The sequence below is a fragment of the Jaculus jaculus genome, chromosome 9 (assembly GCF_020740685.1).
Source record: "Jaculus jaculus isolate mJacJac1 chromosome 9, mJacJac1.mat.Y.cur, whole genome shotgun sequence".
Classification (NCBI taxonomy): domain Eukaryota; kingdom Metazoa; phylum Chordata; class Mammalia; order Rodentia; family Dipodidae; genus Jaculus; species Jaculus jaculus.
This window is the reverse complement of record NC_059110.1, coordinates 138,446,836-138,470,681: the sequence shown is the minus strand read 5'-3', so window position 1 is coordinate 138,470,681 and position 23,846 is coordinate 138,446,836. Positions and strand designations below refer to the sequence as shown.

General features: G+C 46.9%; 2 protein-coding genes across 10 annotated transcripts in view; one reads left to right on the top strand and one right to left on the bottom strand.

Annotated features, from left to right (window-relative positions):
- Nucleotides 1-310: 310 nt before the first annotated feature.
- Hexd (hexosaminidase D) lies at nt 311-23,602 on the bottom strand. 9 transcript variants are annotated; one of them, XM_045158176.1, is made up of 14 exons: nt 23,402-23,602; nt 23,103-23,235; nt 21,988-22,118; nt 15,427-15,536; nt 12,225-12,312; nt 7,267-7,431; nt 6,305-6,488; nt 5,051-5,122; nt 4,516-4,711; nt 3,228-3,310; nt 1,698-1,815; nt 1,519-1,620; nt 1,265-1,354; nt 311-742 (listed from the first exon to the last, which is right to left on the bottom strand). In XM_045158176.1, exons 3-14 carry the CDS (start codon nt 22,069-22,071, stop codon nt 535-537), a joined length of 1,500 nt encoding a protein of 499 aa, XP_045014111.1. In that variant the 5' UTR covers nt 22,072-22,118; nt 23,103-23,235; nt 23,402-23,602; the 3' UTR covers nt 311-534. The 9 variants fall into 9 exon arrangements, with proteins under 9 accessions (XP_045014111.1, XP_045014115.1, XP_045014109.1 ...); XM_045158180.1 differs by having other exon boundaries at nt 21,988-22,115; nt 23,402-23,593; XM_045158174.1 differs by lacking the exon at nt 23,402-23,602 and adding an exon at nt 22,666-22,841 and having other exon boundaries at nt 23,103-23,381.
- Nucleotides 23,453-23,846, top strand: part of Ogfod3 (2-oxoglutarate and iron dependent oxygenase domain containing 3) — a 50,223-nt gene continuing 49,829 nt past the window's right edge. The window contains exon 1 of the mRNA XM_012948142.2: nt 23,453-23,610. Coding sequence (XP_012803596.2) covers nt 23,537-23,610 — 74 coding nt within the window. The 5' untranslated portion in view covers nt 23,453-23,536. The remainder of the gene's footprint in view (nt 23,611-23,846) is intronic.

The window sequence follows — 23,846 nt, the reverse complement described above, 5'->3', positions numbered from 1 at the left end:
GACTTGAGGCCATGGCAGCATCTTGGACTGATCTGTCAGCAGTGTCTGATGCCAGTCTTGAGTTGGGAGATATGGTTCCTTAATTTTTTTCTTTAAATGGTCAAATCTGAGATATTTTCCTTTCCTAAATGGAAAGTAAGTAGAGCCATTGGTTTCTGGCTGGTTGCCTGTAGGCTCTTAAGGTGCTTGTGGCGAAGGAAAGAACCTTTCCCCTGGTGCTGTCGTCCTACACTATCCAGGACCAGGACTCCTTGCTATAAGTCAAGGTTGTGGTAATGCGTATTCAAGTTTCTGTTAGTGGGACTGCTGCTTCTGTTAGTCTTTTTATTTCAGAATAAAGATCTACAGGCAGAATGCAAATGAGTACCCATGTACCATTTTTCTTTTGTTTTCTGCTTTCCCCAAAGTTATTGTGTGCATAGTTGGATGTCTGGCTGCACAGCTACTCATGGTTCAGCAGGAAAAGTACAGGCTGATGTGGCTGGGCAGGGAGGTGACTTCAGCCCAGTACTGCCCATACAGGATCCCTGCCCCTCAGGGATCCCGGCCTTTGTCCAAGCCAGGGTTGGCAGGAGGGGCCTGGTGGGCAGCAGCTTCACCCAAGTCCTGCAGCAGACCCTGCAGCCGCTGCATACTTGGATGTACGTTCTCCTCCAGCCACTCCTCGATGGCATCTGGGTAGAAGGCCAACTGCAAGGCTGCCTCCAGCTGCTGCACAAGAGTACTCCACCTGCTCAGGAGGCTGAGCACAACAGCAGCTGTGAGCTTGACTGATAAGAGCTCCTGCAAAGGCTCCAGTCTACATACAGTTGGGCCAGCACTGCTCTATGTCTTGGATTACCCACTGGGACAAATGTCTATGTTTTAACAGCTGAATTCACTGGTGGCAGTTTTTCTCATGCAACATGACCCAATCATGCTGTTGGCAGCACCTGGCACTCTGGGGGATCGTCTGTTAGCTCACAACTCTAAATAAGGAGAGGGCTCCAGTCACAGCAGCTCAACCAAGGCACTACAGGATGGACCCCAGATAGCTAGATACTAAAGATAAACCCTGGGCCTTCTTGAGGGTATGGATGACCTCCTTATCAGGCTAGGGACCATCTTACTTGCTAACATTGGGGGCAGTGTTACAGAGCAGTGGGATATTCATCCTAGATCCACAGCTGCAATTTCTGGGAAGTTGTGATGACTATAGGTATGGTATGTGACAAACTGCCCCAGCAGCTGAACCCTAGTAAGGCAAAAGAGGGTGGTTGGTTACCTGAGAGCCTCCGGCTTTATGTGCTGGATCATGATTGGGTGGATGAGTTTCCGCCTACGGTGGTAGGGGCTGAACCAGCCAGTGATGTACCTGGAGCAAATCCAGACAGCATATCACTGGGTCAGTAGGCAACTATGAAGGCGTTATAGCACCCCTGGGAAAACTTCGGAATCTGGCAGACATCTTTAAAAACAAGTTCTTCCTTCTAGGAAGCCTCTGTGAAGGATACCATCAGAGGTGTGGAGGCCACTTACCTATTCCTTTCCAGAAGTGTGTCCACAGAATTGTGCAGGTAGAGGCTGACTTGCATGACGAGGGTGTAGATGTCACTGCCAGGGAAGGAGCCAGCCCCTTCACTGCCAGAGAGTCATACTAAGAACAGTGGTTCCTATAGGAGGAAGGGGTGGGCCAGGGCAAGTGTATGTGGGATTACCTCACAGCATCTGTTATTTCCAGGCTTGAGACCCCAAGAAAGCTCTCCACTCTCAGCTTAGCATCCTCAGTAAAGCCTCCTGAAACCATCCATAGGCAGAAGCGGTCGGAGGGGCCTCCTGAGAGGCAAAAAGAGGCCTCACCTCCTGTTAGCCCTGTTGTTGGAGCCTTCAGACCCTCCGGTGCTATGGGCAGCAGCCACAGCATCATGGGGAGTCCCAGCCTGCTGTTTCTCATCTAGCATGTGAATGATGCGTGTTAAGGAGCAGCAAGTAGCAATGAGAATGGAGTTGCTAACAGGACTACCACCTGGATAAGCCCTTGGCCTCCCTGCACAGCTCATCTGCAGCTGTCCATGTTCACCCAAGAGTGAGGTATTCTAGGGCACTTGAAACAAGCCAGCAGGACCATGGGACCAGGGCACACACACTTCCTAATTCAGCACAACATGCTGTTACAGGAAGGCAAGGACAGGGGATACCTAGTTCTGCAATGGGGGGTCCTGGGTCCTAGTATGGTTATTCCTCAAAAATGAAAAATTGGCTGGGCATGGTGGCACACACTTTATTTAATCCCAGCTCTCAGGAGACAGAGGGCTAGTAGGAGCACTCCAAGTCTGAGGCTACCCTGAGGCAGGTCAGCCTGCACTAGAGTGAAACTCTACACCTTCCCCCCACCCCCACAAAAAAAATACAGGCCAGGCATGGTGGTACAGCCTTTAATCCTAGCAGTCAGGAGGCAGACGTAGGAGGATCCCATGAGTACGAGGTCAGCCTAAGACTACATATGAATTCCAGGTTAGCCTGGGCTACCATGAGACCCTACCTTGAAAAACCAAAAAGAGGAAAAGGTGAAGCAAACACTGTTAACAGCAGTGTCTTTCCAGTGTGGGTAAGAGCTGTTCATGCTTGTTTCCACACCCTTCTGTACACTCTAAACAGTTTAAAATAAACCACATCCTCCCTTGCGGAATGTGTTTGTAGGCCTATGTTCCTCCATGTATCTGAACATCTTGCAACAATGTTTTACTGTGGTTTGCATGTGGATGGTTTATCTCACCAAGACCTCACTAGCCATACTTGCTCTGTGTAGCCCCCATGCCTGTCTGTCATGGTTTTGTCTGCTACTTCCTCAGATGATCTGGGCATAGAGTGCTGTGTTAAGGAACCCCTGCAAGGATGAGGGCACCCAATTTCGCAGAACCTGCGTCCCAGCTCCCAGGACACTTAGGAAAGGCAGAACCTTTTGCATCTGCATCTAAGGCATGAATTTTGTCTGCAGTTTCACCGATCTGTGGCTCATAACCCTCTTATCTTCCCAACCTGCCACATACTTAGGCTTGAGGATCTGGGTATAGGCAGACCTGGGCCAATGGCAGGCCAGCAAGTGACTGGGCTGTGGCAAGGAGTATCCCCTTGTGAAGGACCACAGTACAGCCCAAGCTGGTTAGTGGTTAGGAAACATGGACTTGATCTCCTGTCTGGCCAACAGGGGGTAGGTAGCAAGGCTTGGGCTACTGCCAGGGACATACCATGTATGAGGGTCTGCAAACAGGTGGCCAGGGATGGGATTCCAACAGGGAGCAGCTCACACAGCACAGAGAAATGGTCGTACCTATGTTCAGGAGAGGGGTGCTCAGCTTTGCAGTCCTCAGCCAGCCTGGGCCTGATTAGGATATCCTGATTTGGGATGTTCTTGCTCTGGTTTTGGCAGTTTTTGGTTGAGGACCCCTGGGGACAGCCTGGCACCTTCCATCACCTGGTCCAGGGTTTCCAAAGTGGGTTCTGTATGGTGGGGCTTTGCATCAGGATTTGTTGTAATGCCTCTGAGAAGCACGGAAGGGAGCAGGGGCCTTGGGCAGCTGTGTCCAGCCCTACCCTGTGCACTCAATATGGAATCTTGGTAGAGCTACCATCTCTATTCCAGTACTGGCCCACCTCCCAGAGACTGTGCCCTGGCCCCCATTCTCTTGGGCTTTTGCTATGGCCTACATCCTGTCTGTCTACTTCATGATTTTCCCTAAGGCCCCAGGAGCGAGGATGGTAACTCCCCACTGCTGGACAGGGTGCTTCCATCTGGCTCGGCCTGCTTTCCTAGCTGTAAGTTGTTAAAGAGGTTTGCCTCATAACTGTGGCAGGTAGAGGGAGGACATGGAGCCAATGATGCCATCATCCTTACCAGTCTTCACCTTAAAGTCACCAGTCAGTACAAGGAAACAGCATTCCTCTACATGGGCAGTCCTGGCTTATCCTGACTCTGACATCCTGTGCCTGCATGGCAGATGCTTGAGGAATTTGCTTAGTAGCCATCTAGAAGCTTTTGTAGAACCGATGTCTGGCAATGTACTGGAGCCACAGGTATAATCCTTATACCAGGCTGTCCAGCCTCACTGGGTCGAGGGCCCTGCCCAGTGGTCACATTTTAGAATCCTTGATGACCCCAAAGGGCACCTCCCCTAGGGTCCTACCTCCAGTTGCTCTACTTGGCAGGGTTACTGATTTTGGCTCTTCCAAATCAAATGTGGGGATGTGAGGCCAGGACTTGATCAAGGGGACCAGGATTCATTCTACTACTGTCTAATGTGTGTAAAATCCTGAAGGAGCCAGGATATAACCTTATGATCTGCCACACAAGATATGAACACACAGTCCATGGGGGGCCAGAGGGCTACATGCTTATGGTCCTGAGAACCCCAAACTCTTCCTTCAGTAGTAGGGAAGGCAGCCATAGGGTGACTTGGGAAGGTGCAAGGCTTAATGCTAGATAAGTTACCATGTTGGATGATGGAGGCTGCTACTTCCTCACCTCCAAGAGCTCACCTCTGCCAGCCAGTCAGGATGATGCCCTGCAGTGTGTCCACCGGCCCGCTGCCTGCTACCTGCAGCCATTGCACATGGTTCCTGAGGTGGTGCTCAACAGGGGGCAGGGTCTGGCTAGCCCCTGTGGCTCCCTTGAAGGCACTAGCAGCCCACAGTCTTGGGAAGCCACACTGCCGGTACTTTTCCATAAGGAGGACTGGGAAAGAAAGAAGCAAGGGGGTGAATGGCTCCCATGGAGACAGGTCCCAGACACTCAGCCCAGGTTACAGAATTCAATGGGAGGAGCCCATAACCCATCCCCTGACTCCGCTGATCCTAGCAGAGGGGAGACTCCCACCATTCCCACATGGCCTGTGGTTACTATTCATTAGGAAAATGCCTCAGAAAGGACTAGGGACAGTCTTGGCTTAGTAGGAGTTGAGGCACTTGCACTTCCAGAACAGATGGTCCAGATCACAGAGTCATGGAGTTCAAGGGAACAGCCATTACAGGCATGTGGGCCATGAGGGGTGTATCCTGGGCAAAATATACTGACCCTTGCTGTGGACATCTAGGTCAGCCCCGTAGTCCCAGAGCACAGGCTCCACCAGCTGAGGCACCTCAGATTCTGGGGACAAAGCAAGGCCGAGTGTAGCCAGGACTATGAGGATTCCATCCCCACCCCTCCAGAGACATTTGTTTGCCTGTGTGCTGCCCTGATTGGCTTTGAACTCTGATCCTCCTTCCTTACCTTTCCAAGTGCTGGATTTATAGTTATGGGCCACCAAGCCTAATTCTAATTCTTTTAGCATTAAAATGGGAATGTAAAACCATCTTCTTGGGTCCTGTGGGTTGTATGCTAGGCTTTTTTGTTATTGTTTTGAGGTAGGCTCTCACTCTAGCCCAGGCTGACCTAGAATTCACTATGTAGTCTCAGGGTGGCCTCAAACTCATTCCAATCCTACCTCTGCCTCCCCAAGTGCTGGGATTAAAGGAATGCAACACCACAGCCAGTTTATGCTAGGCTTTTGGTCATAAACACCACAGATATACATGATGCTTTTCAAAGCTGCCCACTTTTGTGGGAAGGAGATCTTGGACATCCTCTTAGAGCTGCTGCCTCTGTAGCCACAGGGAACTGGAGCACCTCTAATCAGAGTTGGTTATAATTCATTAATATAAGATACACAGTGGTAACAATGATAGTGCAGGCCCAGGAACCAGGAGTACCACAGAAGCATGGGAAGCAACTAGCCCTGGCCCTGCTCAGTCACAGGACTCACTGCACCTTAGGGATCTGAGTGCAAACAAGCAATGTGTTTAAATGTTATTTCCTATGCTGGAGACAGTCTCTCCTACATTTATCTCCAAGTTTTGGGCAGGGTAAGCAAATGTGAACTTAAGACCCAAGCACCTGCAAGGGTATAAGGAGCCGAAGCTGCAGGAAGCACTGGACACTCCCATGGCACCTGTTCTCTGGTCTATAACCCTGCAAAACTCTACAGGGACTTGAGGGGAGGGATATTTTCATTAGAGTATACATAGAAAATTATTTTAGTGGGAAGTTTTTGTATTGTTTTGTTTTCTGAGGTAGGGTCTCGCTGTAGCCCAGGCTGACCTAGAATTCATTATGTAGTCTCAGGTTGGCTTCAATCTCACAGTGATCCTCCTACCTCTGCCTCCAGAGTGCTAGAATTAAAGCCATGTACCACTGTGCCCACCTTAGTGGGAAGTTTACTTCCAAAGTCTCTGAAGTTGTCATAGGCAGCCATAAACAAGCAACCACCAACCCGGGCACTGCATGGCCAACCTTTGAGCTGGTCCTGGGGGATGTCCCGTAGCATGTCGTCCCACACCAGGGGTGTTGTGCTGGAGTGTCGGGCCAGCACGTGGCTGGCTACTGCCCTCATGTGGGACAGACACAGCTTTGCTTGGTTGTTCTGTCCCTGCTGTAGCCACTGCCTTGAGGCCTCCCCTTCTCCCAGGTAGTAGACCTGGAGGGAGAAATGGATGGGTTCACATCTGGTATGTCCCTCATATCCATGGGTTCCTGCCTGTCCCAAGTCTTGGAGTAGCTGTTTGTGCAGAGACGGCTAGGAAAGTGGCTTCCCTGGTCTCCATAGGATGACCTTGTCTTCCTCAAAGACCTGAGATTCACTCAGGGCAACTATGCTCAAGTCACTAAGAGGCAGGACAACTCTTCCATCCACTGAGGAGTGGACGAAAACAATATACCCCACTCAGCAATGACAGCATGGACACATGTGACAGTGCTGATGGGTTCTGACCTGGACACATGATGGGAGTGGAAGCCAGACACAGAAGGACACATGTGGTATGAATTCTGTGTATATAGAATGCCCAGACAAGGCAATCTAGAGAGACAGAAAGCAAGTTGGAGACTGGCATCCCTTGGTAGTGATGACTGTACAACATTATGAATGTACTGAAAGATGAACTGAAAACTGCTAAAACACAACACCCACACAGATTTTCTTTTCCCCCCTTTGTTTTTAGATACAGGGCCTTCACACACATATATTACAGATTTCCATATATAACCCCAGCACTCAGGAGGCAGAGGTAGGAGAATCGCTGTGAGTTCAAGGACAGCCTGAGACTACACAGTGAATTCCAGGTCAGCCTGGGGTACAGCAAGACCCTACCTCAAATAAAAAAAATCAAAACCCAAAAAGCCAAAGGAAAAGAAGCCATAGCATGGGAGGTGACTGATGTGAAGCTATTGCTGACATTGGAATCAAAGGCACTTACCTCGTCACACCCTATGTGAAGCCACCGGGCACCCCTGTGCAGCTCCAGAACTTGGTCAATCATGGCTCCCACCAGCGCCAGAGACTCAGCTTCATGAGGGTTCAGAGTGTTAGGGAAGAAAGCCACTTCTCGGAGATGGGCAAATGCTGCATGCTTTAGCACAAACTGTGGTAAGACAGGAGGAAGGAAGCTTGTGCCTGAACTGTCTGCTGCATGTCCTTGGCAAGGGCTCCACCTCCTGCTATCCACTGTGAAGCAGAACTCTCAGGCCTACAGGGCAGGCACTTCCAAACCTGATCCTGATCCTACCTGGGCTCCAGGCCCACCTTGCAATCTCTCCCTCCTTCCTTCTTTTTTTTTTTTGGTGGTGCTGCAGATTGAGACTAGAGAGTTGTGCATGGTAAGCAGGTGATCTATCACCGAGCTACATCTCTAGTCCTCTTTTTGCTTTTTAAAAAATATTTCTATTGGGCTGGAGAGATGGCTTAGCGGTTAAGCGCTTGCCTGTGAAGCCTAAGGACCCCGGTTCGAGGCTCGGTTCCCCAGGTCCCACGTTAGCCAGATGCACAAGGGGGCGCATGCGTCTGGAGTTCGTTTGCAGAGGCTGGAAGCCCTGGCGCGCCCATTCTCTCTCCCTCTATCTGTCTTTCTCTCTGTGTCTGTCACTCTCAAATAAATAAATAAATAAAATATAAAAAAAAGAAATATTTAAAAAAAAAGAAAGAAAAAAATTTCTATTTATTTATTTAGAAAGAGGGGAAGAAAGAGAGAGAGAGAGAGAGAGAATGGGCATGCCACAGCCCTCTAGCCACTGCAAACAACTTCCAGATACATGCACCACCTTATGCATCTGGCTTTATAAAGGTACTGGGGGATCAAATCCAGGTAGGTAGGCTTTGTAGGCAAGTGCCTTAACCATTGATCCATCTCTCCTGCCTCTTTTTGTTTTTTATTTATTTACTTGGGAGAGAGAGAAAGAAACAGATAGAAAGAAAGAATGGGTGCACCAAGGCCTCCAACCACTGCAAATGACTGCCAGAAGCATGTGCCACCTTGTGCATCTCGCTTTATGTGGGCTCTGGGGAACAGAACCTGGTTCCTTTGGCTTTGCAGGCAAGTACCTTAACCACTAAGCTATCTCTCCAGCCCTAAAATTTATTTTTAAAAAAAGGGCTGGAAAGATGGCTCAGTGGTTAAGGTGCTTGCCTGCAAAGCCAAAGGACCCAGGTTCAATTCCACAGGACCCACGTAAACCAGAGCACAAAGTGGCACATGCTTCTTTAGTTCATTTGCAATGGCTGGAGGTCTCTGCCTTCTGAGTGCTGTGATTAAAGGCAGGTACCACCATGCCTGGCTTAAAAATGCTCAGGCTGACCTGGAATTCACTATGTAGTCTCAGGGTAGCCTCAAACTCATGGTAATCCACCTACCTCTGTCTTCCAAGTGCTGGAATTAAAGGTGTGTGCCACCACACCTGGCTTTAAAAACTTTTTAAAATATATTTTATTTATTTGAAATATACAGAGAAAGGAGTAGAGAGAATGGGCATACCAGGGTCTCCTGCCACTGCAAATGAACACAAGATGCATGCACCACTTTGTACATTTGGCTTTATGTGGGTACTGGAGACTAAAACCTGGGTTGTTAGGCTTTGTAGGCAAGTGCCTTTAGTTGCTGAGTCATCTCTCCAGCCTGTGTCTTTGTTTATTTTGTTTTATTTATTTATTTGAGAGAGAAAGAAAGGGCGTGCCAGGGCCTCCAGCCACTGCAAATGAACTCCAGACACATGTGCCCCCTGGCTTATGTGTGTCCTGGAGAGTCAAACCAGGATCCTTTCGCTTTGCAGGCAAATGCCTTAACTGCAAAGCCATCTCTCCAGGCCCTGGTTTTTGTTTTTTTTTTAAGGTAGGGTCTCATTCTAGCCCATGCTGATCTGGAACTGTAGTTCCAGGCTAGCCTTGAACTCACAACCATCCTCCTACCTCTGCCTCCTATGTACTGGGATTAAAGTCATGTGCCACAATACCCGACTTCTAGCCCTTTCTTTTTATTTGAGATAGGGTCTAAGTTGTCCAGTTGGCCTTGAGCTTTTTTTTTAATTGTCTTTTAACTTTAAAAATTTCATTTATTTATTTGAGGGAGAGAGAGGACAGAGAGGGAGAGAATGGGCATCCCTGGGTAATGCAGGTGCCGCCTTATGTTGGTACTCGGAAACTGAACCTGGATCCTTAGGCTTCGCAGGCAAGCACCTTAACCACTATGCCATCTCTCCAGCCCGTCTTAAACCTTTTCATCTTTTTAAATATTTTGATCCTTTTGTTCCAGTAGCTGGGATTATAGATCCATACCACCAGGCCTGACTTGCAACCATTCTTTAACTTAACAGTTTCAACAGGGTTAGGTGACAGAACTGAAGTGACAGTTTCCATCTATTTTTAGAAATACTAACAGAGTATACATATGGCAACGTCAGTGTGCAGAAGCTAGCAAATCCTCTATCCAAAATACAAAAGTGAACAGGGCTTTGAATGCCAAAGGTAAACTAGAAACCAGTAAGTGCTCACATGCAAATAGCCAGACACCATTCTTGCTGAGCCTGCTTCCTGCCCTCCCCCTCAGGGCAACAAAGCTGTGAAAATAAGCAATCTTACTACTGAGAAGCTGGCTTGACTGGGAGCTACCACTGCACCACTCAATGCCAACTAGAGAAGGTAAGTTTGATGGGTACCTGGAATAAGCAGGGAAACCAGGAAAGCAGGAAGGAGAGAGCTTCAAGAGAGGGCCTTGTTGAGATGTCAAAAGCTATGGGATGTCATATGAGAGACGAAAGAGAATCACAACTTGGTGACATGGAGGATACCCATGGTGGAATAAAGAGAACGTGTCAAACTCAGAATCCAGGATAGTATGGCAGAGAGAACATACTAGAAAAGTAGAAAAGGGGCTGGAAAGATGGCTCAGTGGTTAAAGGCCACTATATTGAAAAGCTGAATTCTGGAAGGCATGCTGCAGACCCCAGAGGGCAGGCATGACAGCTCTGCATGTGTCCAACTGTGGTGGTTTGAATGTAAAGCACACTCCATAGCCCCAAGTATTCATGATTAAGCCTCATACTTGCACCCCAGCTGGTAAAGCCTTTGGGAGGCGGAGCCTTGCTGGATGAAGCATGTCACTCAGCGGACCTTTGGATTTCTTAGTGCAGCCTTCTGGGTGTTCAGAACTATGCCTTTAATCCCAGCACTCAGGAGGCAGAAGTAGGAGGATACCACTGTGAGTTGAAGGGTAGTCCATTTGTGATGGCTAGAGGTTCTGACATTCCCATCCTCTCTCTACCTCCCTCTTTTTCTCTCTCAAATAAACAAAATAAAATCTAAAAATTTAAAAATTATTTCTAGGACTGGAGAAATGGCTTAATGATTAAGGCTTTTGCCTGCGAAGCCTAAGGACTCAGGTTCAATTCCGTAGTACCTATATAAGATGGTGGCACATGTGTCTAGAGTTCATCTGTAGTGGCTAGAGGCCCTGGTGCACCCAATCTCTCTCTCTCTCAAATAAATAAATATTGGCCAGGCATGGTGACACATACCTTTAATCCCAGCACTTGGGAGGTAGAGGTATGAGGATCACCGTGAGTTCAAAGTACCCTGACAGTACACAGTGGATTCCAGGTCAGTGAATTCCTGGGCTAAAGTGAGACCCTACCTCAAAAAAAAAAAAAAAAAAAAATCCAGGTGTGGTGGCACATGCCTTTAATCCCAGCACTCACTCGGGAGGCAAAGGTAGGAGGATCACCATGAATTTGAGGCCACCCTGAGACAACATAGTGAATTCCAGGTCAGCCTGGGCTACAGTGGGACCCTACCTTGAAAAAAAAAAGTCAAATAAATATTTAAAAAATAAAACAATTTTTTTTTCTTCCTTTCCTTCTTTTATTTTTTATTTCTTTTTTGTCAAAGTAGGGTCTCACTCTAGCCCAGGCTGATCTGGAATTTACTATGTAGTGTCAGGGTGGCTTTGAACACATGGTGATCTTCCTATATCTGCCTCCCAACTGCTCAGATTAAGGGCGTGCACCACCAAGTCCAGACTTTTCCTTTTTCCTTTTTCCTTTCCTTTCCTTTCCTTTCCTCTTTCCTTTCCTGTCCTTTCTTTTCCTCTTTTCTTTTCCTTTCTTCTTCTCCTTCTTTTTATTTTTTGTTTTGTTTTTGATTTTTCAAGGTAAGGTCTTGCTCTAACCCAGGCTGATCTAGAATTCACTATGTAATCTCAGGTGACCTTGAACTCATGGCGATCCTCCTACTTCTGCCTCCTGAGTGCTGCAATTAAAGGCATGCACCACCATGCCCAGCCTAAACTAATTTTTCCTTAAAAAAAAAAAAAAGAGAGAACCTAGTTCATTCTTACTGTTTCCTCCCTGCTGATGTGGCAAGATGTGATATGAAGTTGTCTGCTCTACCATGCCTTCCCCAGCATGATGAAACTTCCCTTGAAACTGTAAGCTGAAATAAACCCTTTTCTTCCATAAGCTGCTCTGGTAGGGTGCTTTGTCCCAGCCATTAAAAGGTAACTGCTATACCATCAAAATGGGAAGGGTGGGACTGCTGAAAAGTCTAAGGAACGCCTGTGAGAGGAGCAAATGCAGCCTACAAGCCATTAAATCAATGCCATGTTTACTTCCCATCTGCCTGATTTAAACCTGAGAAACAACTAGCAAAGGACACAGGCAAAAAAATAGCAAGATTCTTTCCTTCCTGGTAGAGCTGCCCTGAACTGGAGTTGTATGCTTGTTGGTCACTCACAGAACCAGTGCATCTGAAGTCAGTGGTCTCTCAAAGCAGTATTGAGCTGCCACTTCCTGTGCCCTGCCTAGATCTATTGCCTCCATATCTGGGCACAAAGCCCAATCCCTCCCTGGACCCCATACTCAGTGACAGGTAACTTCCATCCCTTTCACTCACCTCCATATGCCCAAATGTCTGCACCAGGGGAATGACCTCCAACTTGCTCAGTCTGGCCAGATGCAGAATCTCAGTGACTTCAGAGGGGCTAGAGAGACAAAGAACACAGAGGCTTGTGCCAGCCCAGTCAGCACAGCACTATTACCCTACCCAGTCTTTACCTGCCAACCCCAGGGCAACAACATGAGCTACTAACTCTGAATGTTCCAAGGATTCCAGGATGCAGAAATCAGGGGAACCCTGATGTCATCAGGTCAGTCTGCTTGCCCCAACTGCTTATGCTGAGTTCCACAGGAGGATGAGGTCATCTGTATTCATATGTGGACCAGCCAGAATCATCACGCAGAGCTGGGGGTGGGGTGAAGGGGGGGGCGGAGGCAGTAGACTGCCCTGAGGGCAAATTCACCCTTCAACTGCCTTGGGTGTGCGCATGTGTGTAGTATGTGGTATGGTGTATGCATGTGTGCAGATGTGCACAGCTGTGTGTGCACTTAACAGAAATCAGATCATCAGGTCACTCACTGGTGTGTTTTCCTGAGACAGCCTCTTACTGAACCTGATGCTGCTATTTTTGGTCAGACTGGTTAACTAATGGGCCCCAATAACTCTCAGGTGTCTGCTCCTTACAGGACTGGAGTGACAGGTGCGCACTGTCATGCCCAGCTGTTTATGTGTGTGCACTGTCATGCCCAGCTGTTTATGTGGGTGATGAGGAACCAAACATGGGGAATCAAACTCAGGGAAAACCAGGTGCTCATGATTTCTTGGCAACTCAGCTGCTTTTACACAGCCCTTGACTTAAGCAGGGTCCCTTTAGGCCACCAGCCAATCACAAAGGGTCCACTGCCCAGTGCCAACTTCCTCACTTTCACTGGTTCCTTTGTACTTAGCCTGTATGAATTTATCTCAGAAAAATAACTTTTTTAAACCAGATGTGGTGACGCACACCTTTAATCCCAGCACTTGGGAGGCAGAGGTAAGAGGATCACTTTAAGTGGAGGTCAGTCTGGTACTACAGAGTGAATTCTAGGTCAGCCTGGACCACAGTGAGACCCTACGTCAAAACAAACATGCATTTTTAGGCTTTGCAGGCTAGTGCCTTAACCATTAAGCCATTTCTCCAGCCTCCTTTTGTTATTTTTATTTTTTTAAGAAACAGAGTCAGCTGGGCTTGGTGATGCACCCCTTTAATTTCAGCACTCTGGAGGGAGAGGTTGGAGGATCACCCTGAGTTTGAGGCCACCCTAAGACTACATGGTGAATTCCATACAAGTCTGGCTAGAGCGAGACCCTACCTTGAATAACCACAAACAACAACAATAAAAAAACAAACAAACAAAAACCTGAGAACAAACAGGGTCTCTCGGTGACCTGGAGCTCACCAAGTAAGCTAGACTGGCTGGACAGCAACCCTCACGGATTCTCTGGTCTTGTGCTCACTTTGGCAGCACATATACTAAAACAGGAATTCTCTGGTCTTGCCTCCCCAGAACTGGGATTACAAACATATCACAATGTCTATTTTTTGGTGTTTTTTTTTTTTCTTTTTTTTTTTTTTTTAGCTTTTTGAGGTAGGGTCTCACTCTACCCCAGGTTGACATGAAATTCACTCTGTCGTCTCAGGGTGGCCTCAAACTCATAGAGATCCTCCTACCTCTGCCCCCCAAGTGCTGGGATCATAGGCGTGTATTACCACATGCCACCAATGTCTGGCTTTGTTACATGGATTTTGGAGATCCAACTCAGGTCCTCATGCTTGCACAACAAGCACTGTACTGAGTGGTCTATCTCCCCAGCTTCTGCATAATTATTTTAATTTCTTTGATTTCTGTAAGGTGCTTAACATTTTCCCAACTGCTGATACATTCCTAGCTTAAAATCCAACTGTGGCCTTAAAAGCAGATTAGCCCCAGCAATTAGGTGTCCTCTTGCTCTTCCCCTGTAGGGTCATAGTGGATGCTTATTTTCTCTTTTAAATATTTACCAATTCTCTTCAATTAATACCCTATTTTCATGTGTTTTTTATTTGCTTTCTAAAAAAATTTATTTATTTATTTATTTATTTGACAGAGAAAGAGGGAGAGAGAGAGAGAGAATGAATGGGCGCGCCAGGGCTACCAGCCACTGCAAACAAACTCCAGATGCTCTCATCCCCTTGTGCATCTGGGTAACATGGGTCCTGGGGAATTGAACATGGGTCCTTTGGCTTTGCAGGCAAATGTCTTAACCGCTAAGCCATCCCTACAACCCTTATTTGCTCTTTTAAAACAAACACTCAATTTATTTTATTTATTTGAAAGAGAGAAAGAGGCAGATAGAGAATTGGGCAAAACAGGGCCTCTAGCTGCTGTAAATGAACTCTAGACACATGTGACACCTTGTGCATCTGGCTTTATGGGTCCTTTGGCTTTGCAGGTAAGTGCCTTAACCACTAAGCCATCTATCCAGTCCTTTTATTTGCTTTTTTGTTCTTTTTTTTTTTTTTAATACTTATTTGAGAAAGAGGCAGATAGAGAGAAAGCATGGGTGTGCCAGGGCCTCTAGCCACTGCAAACGTATTCCACATGCATGTATCACTACATGCATCAGACTTTATGTGGGTACTAGGGAACTGAACCCAGGTTACCAGGCTCTGTAGGCAAGTGCCTCTACCACTGAGCCATCTCTCCTGCTATATAAATATATGTATATGTATTTAAATATTTTATTTACTTATTTTCAAGGACAGAGAGAGAATGGGTACACCAGGGCCTCTAGCCACTGCAAAAGAATTCCAGATGCATGTACCACTTTGTGCATCTGGCTTTATGTGGGTACAGGGGAATCTAATTTGGGTTGTTAGGCGTTGCAGGCAAGCACCTTAACTATTGAGCAATCTTTCCAGCCCCCCTCCCCCATATATATATATATTTTTGAGGTAGGGTCTCACTTTAGCCCAGGCTGGCCTGGAGTTCACTATGTAGTTTCATGTTGCCCTCAAACTCACAGCAATCCTTCTATCCTGCCTCCAGAGTGTTGGGATTAAAGGCATGTGCCATCACACTTGGCTTATTTGCTCTTTGAAACAGCTCTCACTATACAGCCCCGGCTGACTTGAACTGATTATCCTGCCTCAACCTCCCAAGTGCAGGGCTCACATCTTTACATGGATTGTCCTACCTAGGGGCCCTAACTCTAGGGGGCCCCTTGCCAACTACAATACCTGTATGCATGCTTGGCCCTCAACAGCCTCAGACGACCCTCATATGGAAACATATCTTCATACTCAATGAGGAGGCCATTTGCACCAAGTGCATGGAACAGGGGAAAAACCTGGAGGAAGATGGAAGGTGTTATAGGTGGCCATTTGAACAAAGAAACTTATTATGCAACATGCAGACATTTTGCTTTCATCACTCTGGAGAGTGATGGTAGGTAACATTCCTATTTCCTTTCAAAACTTTAAATCTGGAGTGGACACTTTGTTTTGTCAAATCAAACTCTGATTTAGTACATGCCTATTTATCATAGGAGGGTTTTGTGCCATTAGGTTGTTGCCATCAAAGGGACAAGTGATTTAGATGGGGAGAGAAGACTCTGGCCAGTAGAAGCAGAAACAATGCTGAAGACAGGGTGTACTGGGTTTTGCAGTTAGCTTTGCATTGCTAGGAGAAAACACCTAAACAAGAGCAGCTTGTGGGAGGAAAGAGTTTATTTTGACTTACAGACTCAAGAGGAAGTTCCATGATGGCAGAGGAAAATGGTGGCATGAACAGAAGACTGTGTCAAACACTGGCAAGGGGAAGATGGCTATAACACCCATAAGCCCACCCCCAACAATACACTGCCTCCAGGTGGATCCAATTCCCAAATTACTACAAGGTGGAAACCTAGCATTCGGAACACCTAAGTTTATGGGGAACACCTGAATCAAACCACCACATTCTGCCCTAGCCCCGATAAACTCCATACCCCCCCCCCAAACCTGATTGCAAGAATTTTTTTTTGTTTGTTGTTCAAGGTAGGGTCTCATTCTGGCCTAGGCTGACCTGGAATTCACTATGCAGTCTCAGGGTGCCCTCTAACTCTTGGTGATCCTCTACCTCAGCCTCCCAAGTGCTGGTATTAAAGGTGTGCACCACCATGACCAGCAAAGAATTTTTTTTTATATAACTTTTGGCAAACACATGCAGACACATTTTAAAATTTATTTAAAATTTATTTTTTAAATTTATTTCTTTTTATTTTTTTATTTGTGAGAATGAATGAGTACGCTAGGGCCTCTAGCCACTGCAAATGAATTCAAAATGCATGTGCCACCATGTGCATATGGCTTATGTGGGTTCTGGGAAATCAAATCTGGGTCCTTAGGTTTCATAGGCAAGTGCCTTAACCACTAAACCATCTCTCCAGCGCAAATATAATTTTTAAATATTTATTTGCAGATGGGTGCACTAATGTCTCTTGTCACAGCAAACAAATGTCCATCTGGCTTAACAGGGGTTGGCTAGGGAATTGAAACTGGGCTGGCAGGCATTGCCAGCAAGTGTTTTTTTTTTTTAAATATTTTTATTTATTTATTTGAGAGAGAGAGAAAGACAGTAGCAGCAGACAGACAGAGAGACAGAGACAGACAGAGACTGAGAATGAGCACACCCTCTAGCCTCCAGCCACTGCAAATGAACTCCCAGACACATGTGCCATCTTGTGCATCTGGCTTATGTGGGTCCTGGGAAATCGAACTTAGGTCCTTTGGTTTTTCAAGCAAGTGCCTTAACTGCTAAGCTGTCTCTCCAGCTCCCAGCAACTTAAAAAAAAATACTTTATTTTTATTTATTTTTTGACAGAGAAAGAGGGAGAAAGAGAGAATAGGCGTGCCAGGGTCTCCAGCCACTGTAAATGAACTCCAGATGCGTGCGCCCCATCATGCAGCTGGCTAACGTGGGTCCTGGGGAATTGGACCTGGGTCCTTTGGCTTTGCAGGCAAACGCCTTAACCGCTAAGCTATCCCTCCAGCCCCCAGCAAGTGTTTTTTAATCGCTGAGCCCTCTACCCAGCCTTCTGGGTGTTATTTTCAGCTACACCATACTCCTCCTTTTGAGACAAGGTCTTTCACTAGCTGGAGACTACCAATAAGATTAGACTGGCTAGCCAGCAAGCTCCAGGAATTCTCCCGTCTCTGCCTCTGTGCTGGGATTATGGATGCACACTAATACACCAAGCATTTTTACGAAGGTATTAGACTCAGGTATTCATGCTTGAGAGGCAAGCATTTTACCTGCTGCCCACTGAACTACCCCAGCTCATTGGTACTTTGATATACCTCATTGTTATGTGTGGTGGTTTGATTCAGGTGTCCCCCATATACTTATGTGTTCTGACTGCTAGGTTCCCAGCTGATGGAGATTTGGGAATTAATGCCTTCTGGAGGCAGTGTACTGTTGGAGGTGGGCTTATGGGTGTTACAGCCAGTTTCCCCTTGCCAGTAGTTGGTACACTCTCCTGTTCCTGTTGTTCACCCTCTGCTCATGCCATCGTTTTCCCCTGCCATTGTGGAGTTTCCCCTTGAGCCTGAAAGCCAAAATAAACCTTTTTCCCACAAGCTGCTCTTGGATGATTTCTACCAGCAATGCAAACCTGACTGCAATATTATGCTATTATGACCATTATCTTTGTATGTTTGTATGGTATTTAACCATGACCCCCTTCTGGTTATTTTTTGAAGTGCTGGGGAGGAACCCAGGGCCTCATATATGTTAGGTAGGTGCTCTCATAGTAAGCTTCATCTTTCACATTTCCTATTGCTCATTTTTAAGGACATTTTGTGTTTGGGATGGAAATGAGTCCTTGCCAAGACTGCTCTTTTACTGTTACCATGGGCATTAGAAACTCCAAGCTTTGTTGTGGGTCACTTAGGCCCTTGTTGGTCATTGCCTCCTTTCCCCTAGTATCTGAACATTGTCTTTTCTTCAACCTTAGTATTTATATACAATTCAATTTGGACACTTTCCCTAACATTTTGTCCTTAGGATGGAGCTCTGTCCTTCCAGAAGTACTTTACATATTTATGCAAGCCTTGTGGTCTGCTAGAGCACACTCTTGAGTCTTTTTGTAAACTCAAGTCAGTAACATCTCCCAGCTTCTTCTTGCTATGGAAGATATCTTCTGGGGGCTAGTTTCTGGGTCCTTTGGTGATAGCATTTATTTTTTAAGAATCCTTCTCTCTGCTCTACCAGTTTCTAAGATTGCTGTGGTGGTCTGAGTATACAATGTCTCCAACAGCCTCAAGTGTTTGTGATTAAGTCTCCTACTTAGTCCTCAGCTGGCAGAGCCTTTGGGTGGTAAAGCCTTGCTGGAGGAGGTGTGTCAGTGGGCATGCTCCTTAATATCTATCAGCCCAGCCCTACTGGGTATTGATGGTAAGTTTACTGAAACAACTTTTTTTTTGTTTTTTTCAAAGTAGGGTCTCACTCTAGGTCAGGCTGACCTGGAATTCACTATGTAGTCTCAGGTTGGCCATGAAAATGGAGATCCTCCTACCTCTGCCTCCCAAGTGTGTGCCACGCCTGTCCTCAACTTCCTTTTTAGCTGTTGTGACACCAAGCTATCTGTCTTGTCGTGCTTTCCCACCGTGATGAAATTTCCTCTCGAAACTGTTAGTCAAAATAAACCCTTTCCTTCCATAAGCTGCTTTGGGTTGGGTGTTTTGTCCCAGCAATGAGATGGTAACAGCTATAGCTGCTCATCCACGTAGGTTTTACAGAGTATCAGTAAGGCCTCACCCATTCCAATTTTGGAATCCACCAGGACACCCAACACCTATGGTGGTTTTTGTTGTTGTTGATGCAGTAGTTTGTGTTTTTTTAAATGTTTATATTGATTTATTTATATTTGAGAGGGAGAGAGAGAGAAAGAGAGAGAAAATGGGCACACCAGAACCACTAGTCACTGCAAACAAACTCCAGACGCATGTGCTACCTTGTGCATCTGGTTTATGTGGGTGCTGGGGAATTGAACCTGGGTCCTTAGACTTTGCAGCCAAGTACTGCTTTCACTATCTCTATACTGGGAGTACAGCTGTATGCCACCATGACCAGCCCAACACCTAGTTTTGTTGAAGAGTGTACTGGTTTTCTAGGAGTGCTGTATGAAATGACCTTAAGTAGGATATCTTAAAATAATAGGAAATTTCTCTCATGGCTCTGGAGATCAGGAGTAACAAATCTAGCAACTGACAGGGTATGTTTTCTCTGAAGGCTTCATGCCAATTTCCCAGCTTCTGGTAGTTACAGCTGCTTCCATGTTCCTTGCTTTCTGGCTATATTGCTCCAGTCTCTATTGTTACACAATATCCTCCTTGTGTATCATCTTCATTCTCTTAGTCTTCCCTCGGGGCACAAGTTTGTCTAAAGTCCCTGTTTTAGTCAGCTCCACACTGCTGGAATAAACCTCCACACCAGACACAGTTTACGGGAGGAAGGGATTTATTTGAAGCTTCCAGATCCAGGGGAAGTTCTACTAAGGATGGAAGAAGTTGGCCTCCTTTCACAGGTCCAAGCAGAGAGAAAAGGCCGCCACCACCACTACCAAAAGCAAGAACCACTGTCCTTCCCCCCCCCAAAAAAATGCCAGGCATGGTGGCGCATACCTGTACTCCTAGTACTTGGGAGGCAGAGATAGGAGGACTGCCTAGCCAGCAAGTTTGAGGCCACCCTGAGACTACATAGCGAATTCTGGGTTAGTCTGGGCTAGAGTGAAATCCTACCTTGAAACTCCTCTCCCCACCCTGGGGCAAAAAAAAGCAAGAGGCAGGGGCTGGAAAGATGGTTTAGTGGTTAAGGCACCTGCCTGCAAAGCCCAAGGACCCAGGTTTGATTCCTCCGTACTTAGTGCATGGTTTTGCATGCATTTGGAGTTCATTTGCAGTGGCAGAAGGCCTTGGCACACCCACCCCTCCCTCTCTCTCTCTCTCTCAAATAAATAAAGAATAAAAGAAAGCAAGAGCCCCAAAAACTGGCAAAAATGAGCTAAGGAGATGGTTCAATGGTTAAGGCACTTTCCTGCAAAGCCTAATGACCTGGGTTCGATTCCTTAGTACTCATGTAAAACCCAGATGCACTAAGTGGTACATGTGAAGTTCATTTGCAGAGGCTAGTGGCCCTGATACACCCATATTCTCTTTCTCTGCATGCAATGGAATAAATATTAAAAACAAAACAAAACAAAAAATCTGGCAGCCAAACAGTAGGAATTCAGGCACAGCTCACTCTGCATATCTTAGGATAAAATTCAGATGAGCCCCTAGTGACTCCCCTTTTAGCCAGTCAGCTGAAAATCGAAGTTACAACCTATAATAAACTGCTGTTCAAATTCAAACTGCCATAATCCCCTATTCTTCTTTTTTTTTTTTTTCAAGGTAGGATCCTGGTCTAGCTCAGCCTGACCTGGAAGTCACTATGTAATCTCAGTGTGGCCTCGAACTCACAACAATCCTCATGCCCACCCTGTCTTATTATTATTATTATTATTGCTTTTTCTTGAGGTAGGGTCTCAATCTAGCTCAGGCTGACCTGGAATTCACTATGCGGTCTCAGGGTGGCCTTGAATTCATGGTGAACCTCTTACCTCTGCCTCCCAAATGCTAGGATTAAAGGCATGTGCCACCACGCCCAGATTTTTTAAAAGATTTTATTTTTATTTATTTATTTATTACAGACAGAGAAGGAGGGACAGAGAGAGAGAGAGAGAGAGGGAGAGAATGGGCATGCCAGGGCCACTAGCTACTGCAAACGAACTCCAGATACATGCATCCCCCTTATGCAACTGGCTAATGTGGGACCTAGAGAATCAAACCGGAGTCCTTAGGTTTTGCAGAAGCCATTTCTCCAGCCCTTTTTTGCTTTTTTTTTTTTTTTTTCTTCAAGGTAAGGTCTCACTCTAGCTCAGGCTGACCTGGAATTCACTCTGCATTTGCAGGGTGGCCTCGAACTCACAGTGATCCTCCTACCTCTGCCTCCTGAGTGCTGGAATTAAAGGTGTGCGCCACCACACCCGGCTCCTCTTTTTTGCTTTTTTGAGGTAGGGTCTCACCCCAGCCCAGGCCGACCTGGAATTCCCTATGTAGTCTCAGGGTGGCCTTGAACTCATGGTGACCCTCCTACCTTTGCCTTCCAAGTGCTGGAATTATAGACATGCGTCACCATGCCTGGCATTTTAAAAAATTTATTTATTTGAGAGAGACAGGTAGAAAAAAAGAGAGAAAAGTGCACCAGGGCCTCCAGTCACTGGATATAAACTCCAGACACATGCGCTATCTTGTGCATCTGGCTTATGTGGGTACTGGGGAATTGAACCTGGGCCCTTATGTTTCCCAGGCTTTAACTGGTAAACCATCTCTCCAGCTCCCCGCTTCTTATTCAGGATCACTGTAATTCAGTATGACCTCATCTTACTGAATCTCTCCAAAGACCCTATTTTCAGGAAAGGTTACAATCACAGGGACCAAGGGTTAAGACTTGAATTTGTCTTTTTTGTGGATATATAATCCAACCACAACAAAGAGGCTGTGATATCTTTTGTTCTTTTATACCATCCTGGCTATTTGTCAGGTTTTGAAGGGAAGTGAAAGAATGAAAAACCTGAACTGCTATCACTACTCTCTTGGCCCCACCTAGGGCCAAGGTTTGTCAAGGTTGTTTGTCAAGCCTCATTTTCACAAAAATGGAATGTTAAGGATCAAACCCCAGGCCAAAAATGATTCTCTAGAGGTGAGGGGGGTCCTTACCTCTGAGAGGTATGAGACCTTTGGTGGAGCTCCTTTAAGGTCCAAATGAACTAATCTCATCTTAAATGGCGCAGAACCTGACATGTCTGTATTTTTTATGACCTGGAACAGGATCTGTCTGGGATTTCCTGCTGGAGAGAACATGAGTTACAAAAATCTGCAAAAGCTTCACCCACAGCCCTCCCTTTCTTTCTTTCTTTTTTTCTATATTAAATCAGAGGGAATTCATTTTACTAGCATGAAAATGAACTGAGAAGTTTATCTTCACATTCAAAATATCAAAATTTTGCTTTTTTGTGATTTGCCAATACAGTAGAAGAAAGTTGACTTCCTTATCCAATGATTTAGCAACAAAAATCCCTGCAAGCTGGGCATGCTGGTACACACCTATAATCCCTGTACTCAGGAGTCTAAGGCAGAAGGATCACAAGTTCAAAGCCAGCTGGAGTAATTTGGTGAGCTCCTGTCATCAAACAAAAAGCTAACAAAAGAAGCCGGGCATGGTCGCACACTTCAATTCTAGAACTCAGGAGACTAAGGTAGGAGGATCATTGGCAGTTCCAAGGCCGCCTTGGGACTACATAGTGAATTCTTGGTCAGCTTGGGTTATAGTAAGACCCTACCTTGAAAAATCAAAAAGTTAACAAAAGGGCTGGAGCCAGTTGTGGTGGTGCATACCTTTAGTCCCAGCAATAAAGAGGCTGAGGTCGGGTTAGAGTTGCTGTGAGTTCAAGGCCAGCCTGGGATATAGATGGGTTCCAGGTAGCTACAGTTGGACTGTGCCTCCAAAAAATGGCTGGAGATATAGCTCATTACTACAGCACGCACAGGCCCTCGGTTCAATCCCTAAAACACTAAAAGTGCAAAAAACTAAAATTAAGACAATGCTAATTTTGGAGCCTGGGGGTATAGCTTAGTGATAACAATAGTTGCTCAATATGGCAGAAGCCCTGATCCAGCCCCAACACTGCAGCAATAATAATAATATACAAACGAAAGCAATAGTTTAAAAAGGTTATGATCATCTATCAGAGGACTGGCTGTAGTTTATAATAAAATTGGTGTCTGAATGACAATGAAGCATCGAAGAAATCAGCAAAGCTCATTTTTCCTACCTGTTGTAAGAGTACACAGGATTAGTTGGGAAAGTAGAGAAACTATCAGTCGTGCATTCAGCTCGTTGGTTCCACCTGCTCGTCCTTCGTAGGGACTCAAAGCCTTGGCCTCAGGGACCCTTCGACCTGTGGGCTATGGAACATTGGCCACGGGGCCAGTCTGTGGTTCCGAAAGAGTGGTTTGCCTCACCCCGCCCGCAGGATTGGTAGGCCCACGCCAAAGCAGCACCAGGTGCGCCCAGGTGCGGGCGCCCAGGGAGCAGCAAGCCCCGCCCCCACCCCGCTCGGCCACCGATTACTTGCGCCTGGCCGCAGCCTGGCTGACGGCCGAGTGCGTCGCTCCCGCGTCCCCGCGCCGCGCGTTCCCCGTTTCGGCTGTAGCCCGGGGCTCGGCAGCTTCCGCGTCCCGCTCGGCTCCGCGGCAACCTGGCTCGATGGCACCACAGCGGAGGGGACCACCCAGGACGGCCCCGGGCAACGGCGCAGCGGAGCGCAGGCGCCAGGGCAGGTAGCTAGGCTTCGGAGGCCTTGTGCGGCGGCCGGTGGGGCTGGTGCGGAGGCGGGGCGTGGCCAGGCTGAGGGCGGGCTTTGACGAGAACGGGGCGTGGCCATGCTGCGACGGTCTGATGGAGGTTTTTGACCCAGCAACGCAGGGCCGCGGCCTGTGGATGGGGCCTGGAACGGGGTGGCCCCTTAGCGTGGATGGGGTTCTGTGGTTGGGGGGTCTTTCCATGTGGCTGTCTG

Excerpts from the sequence above, each read along its gene's own strand:
- Hexd (XM_045158176.1), bottom strand. The coding sequence starts at position 22,071 with ATGTCAGGTTCTGCGCCATTTAAGATGAGATTAGTTCATTTGGACCTT. Across the intron at positions 5,123-6,304 it reads CCCCCAGGACCAGCTCAAAG|AATCTGAGGTGCCTCAGCTG; the intron begins GTTGGCCATGCA and ends CTTTGTCCCCAG. Across the intron at positions 743-1,264 it reads ATAAAGCCGGAGGCTCTCAG|CCTCCTGAGCAGGTGGAGTA; the intron begins GTAACCAACCAC and ends TGTTGTGCTCAG.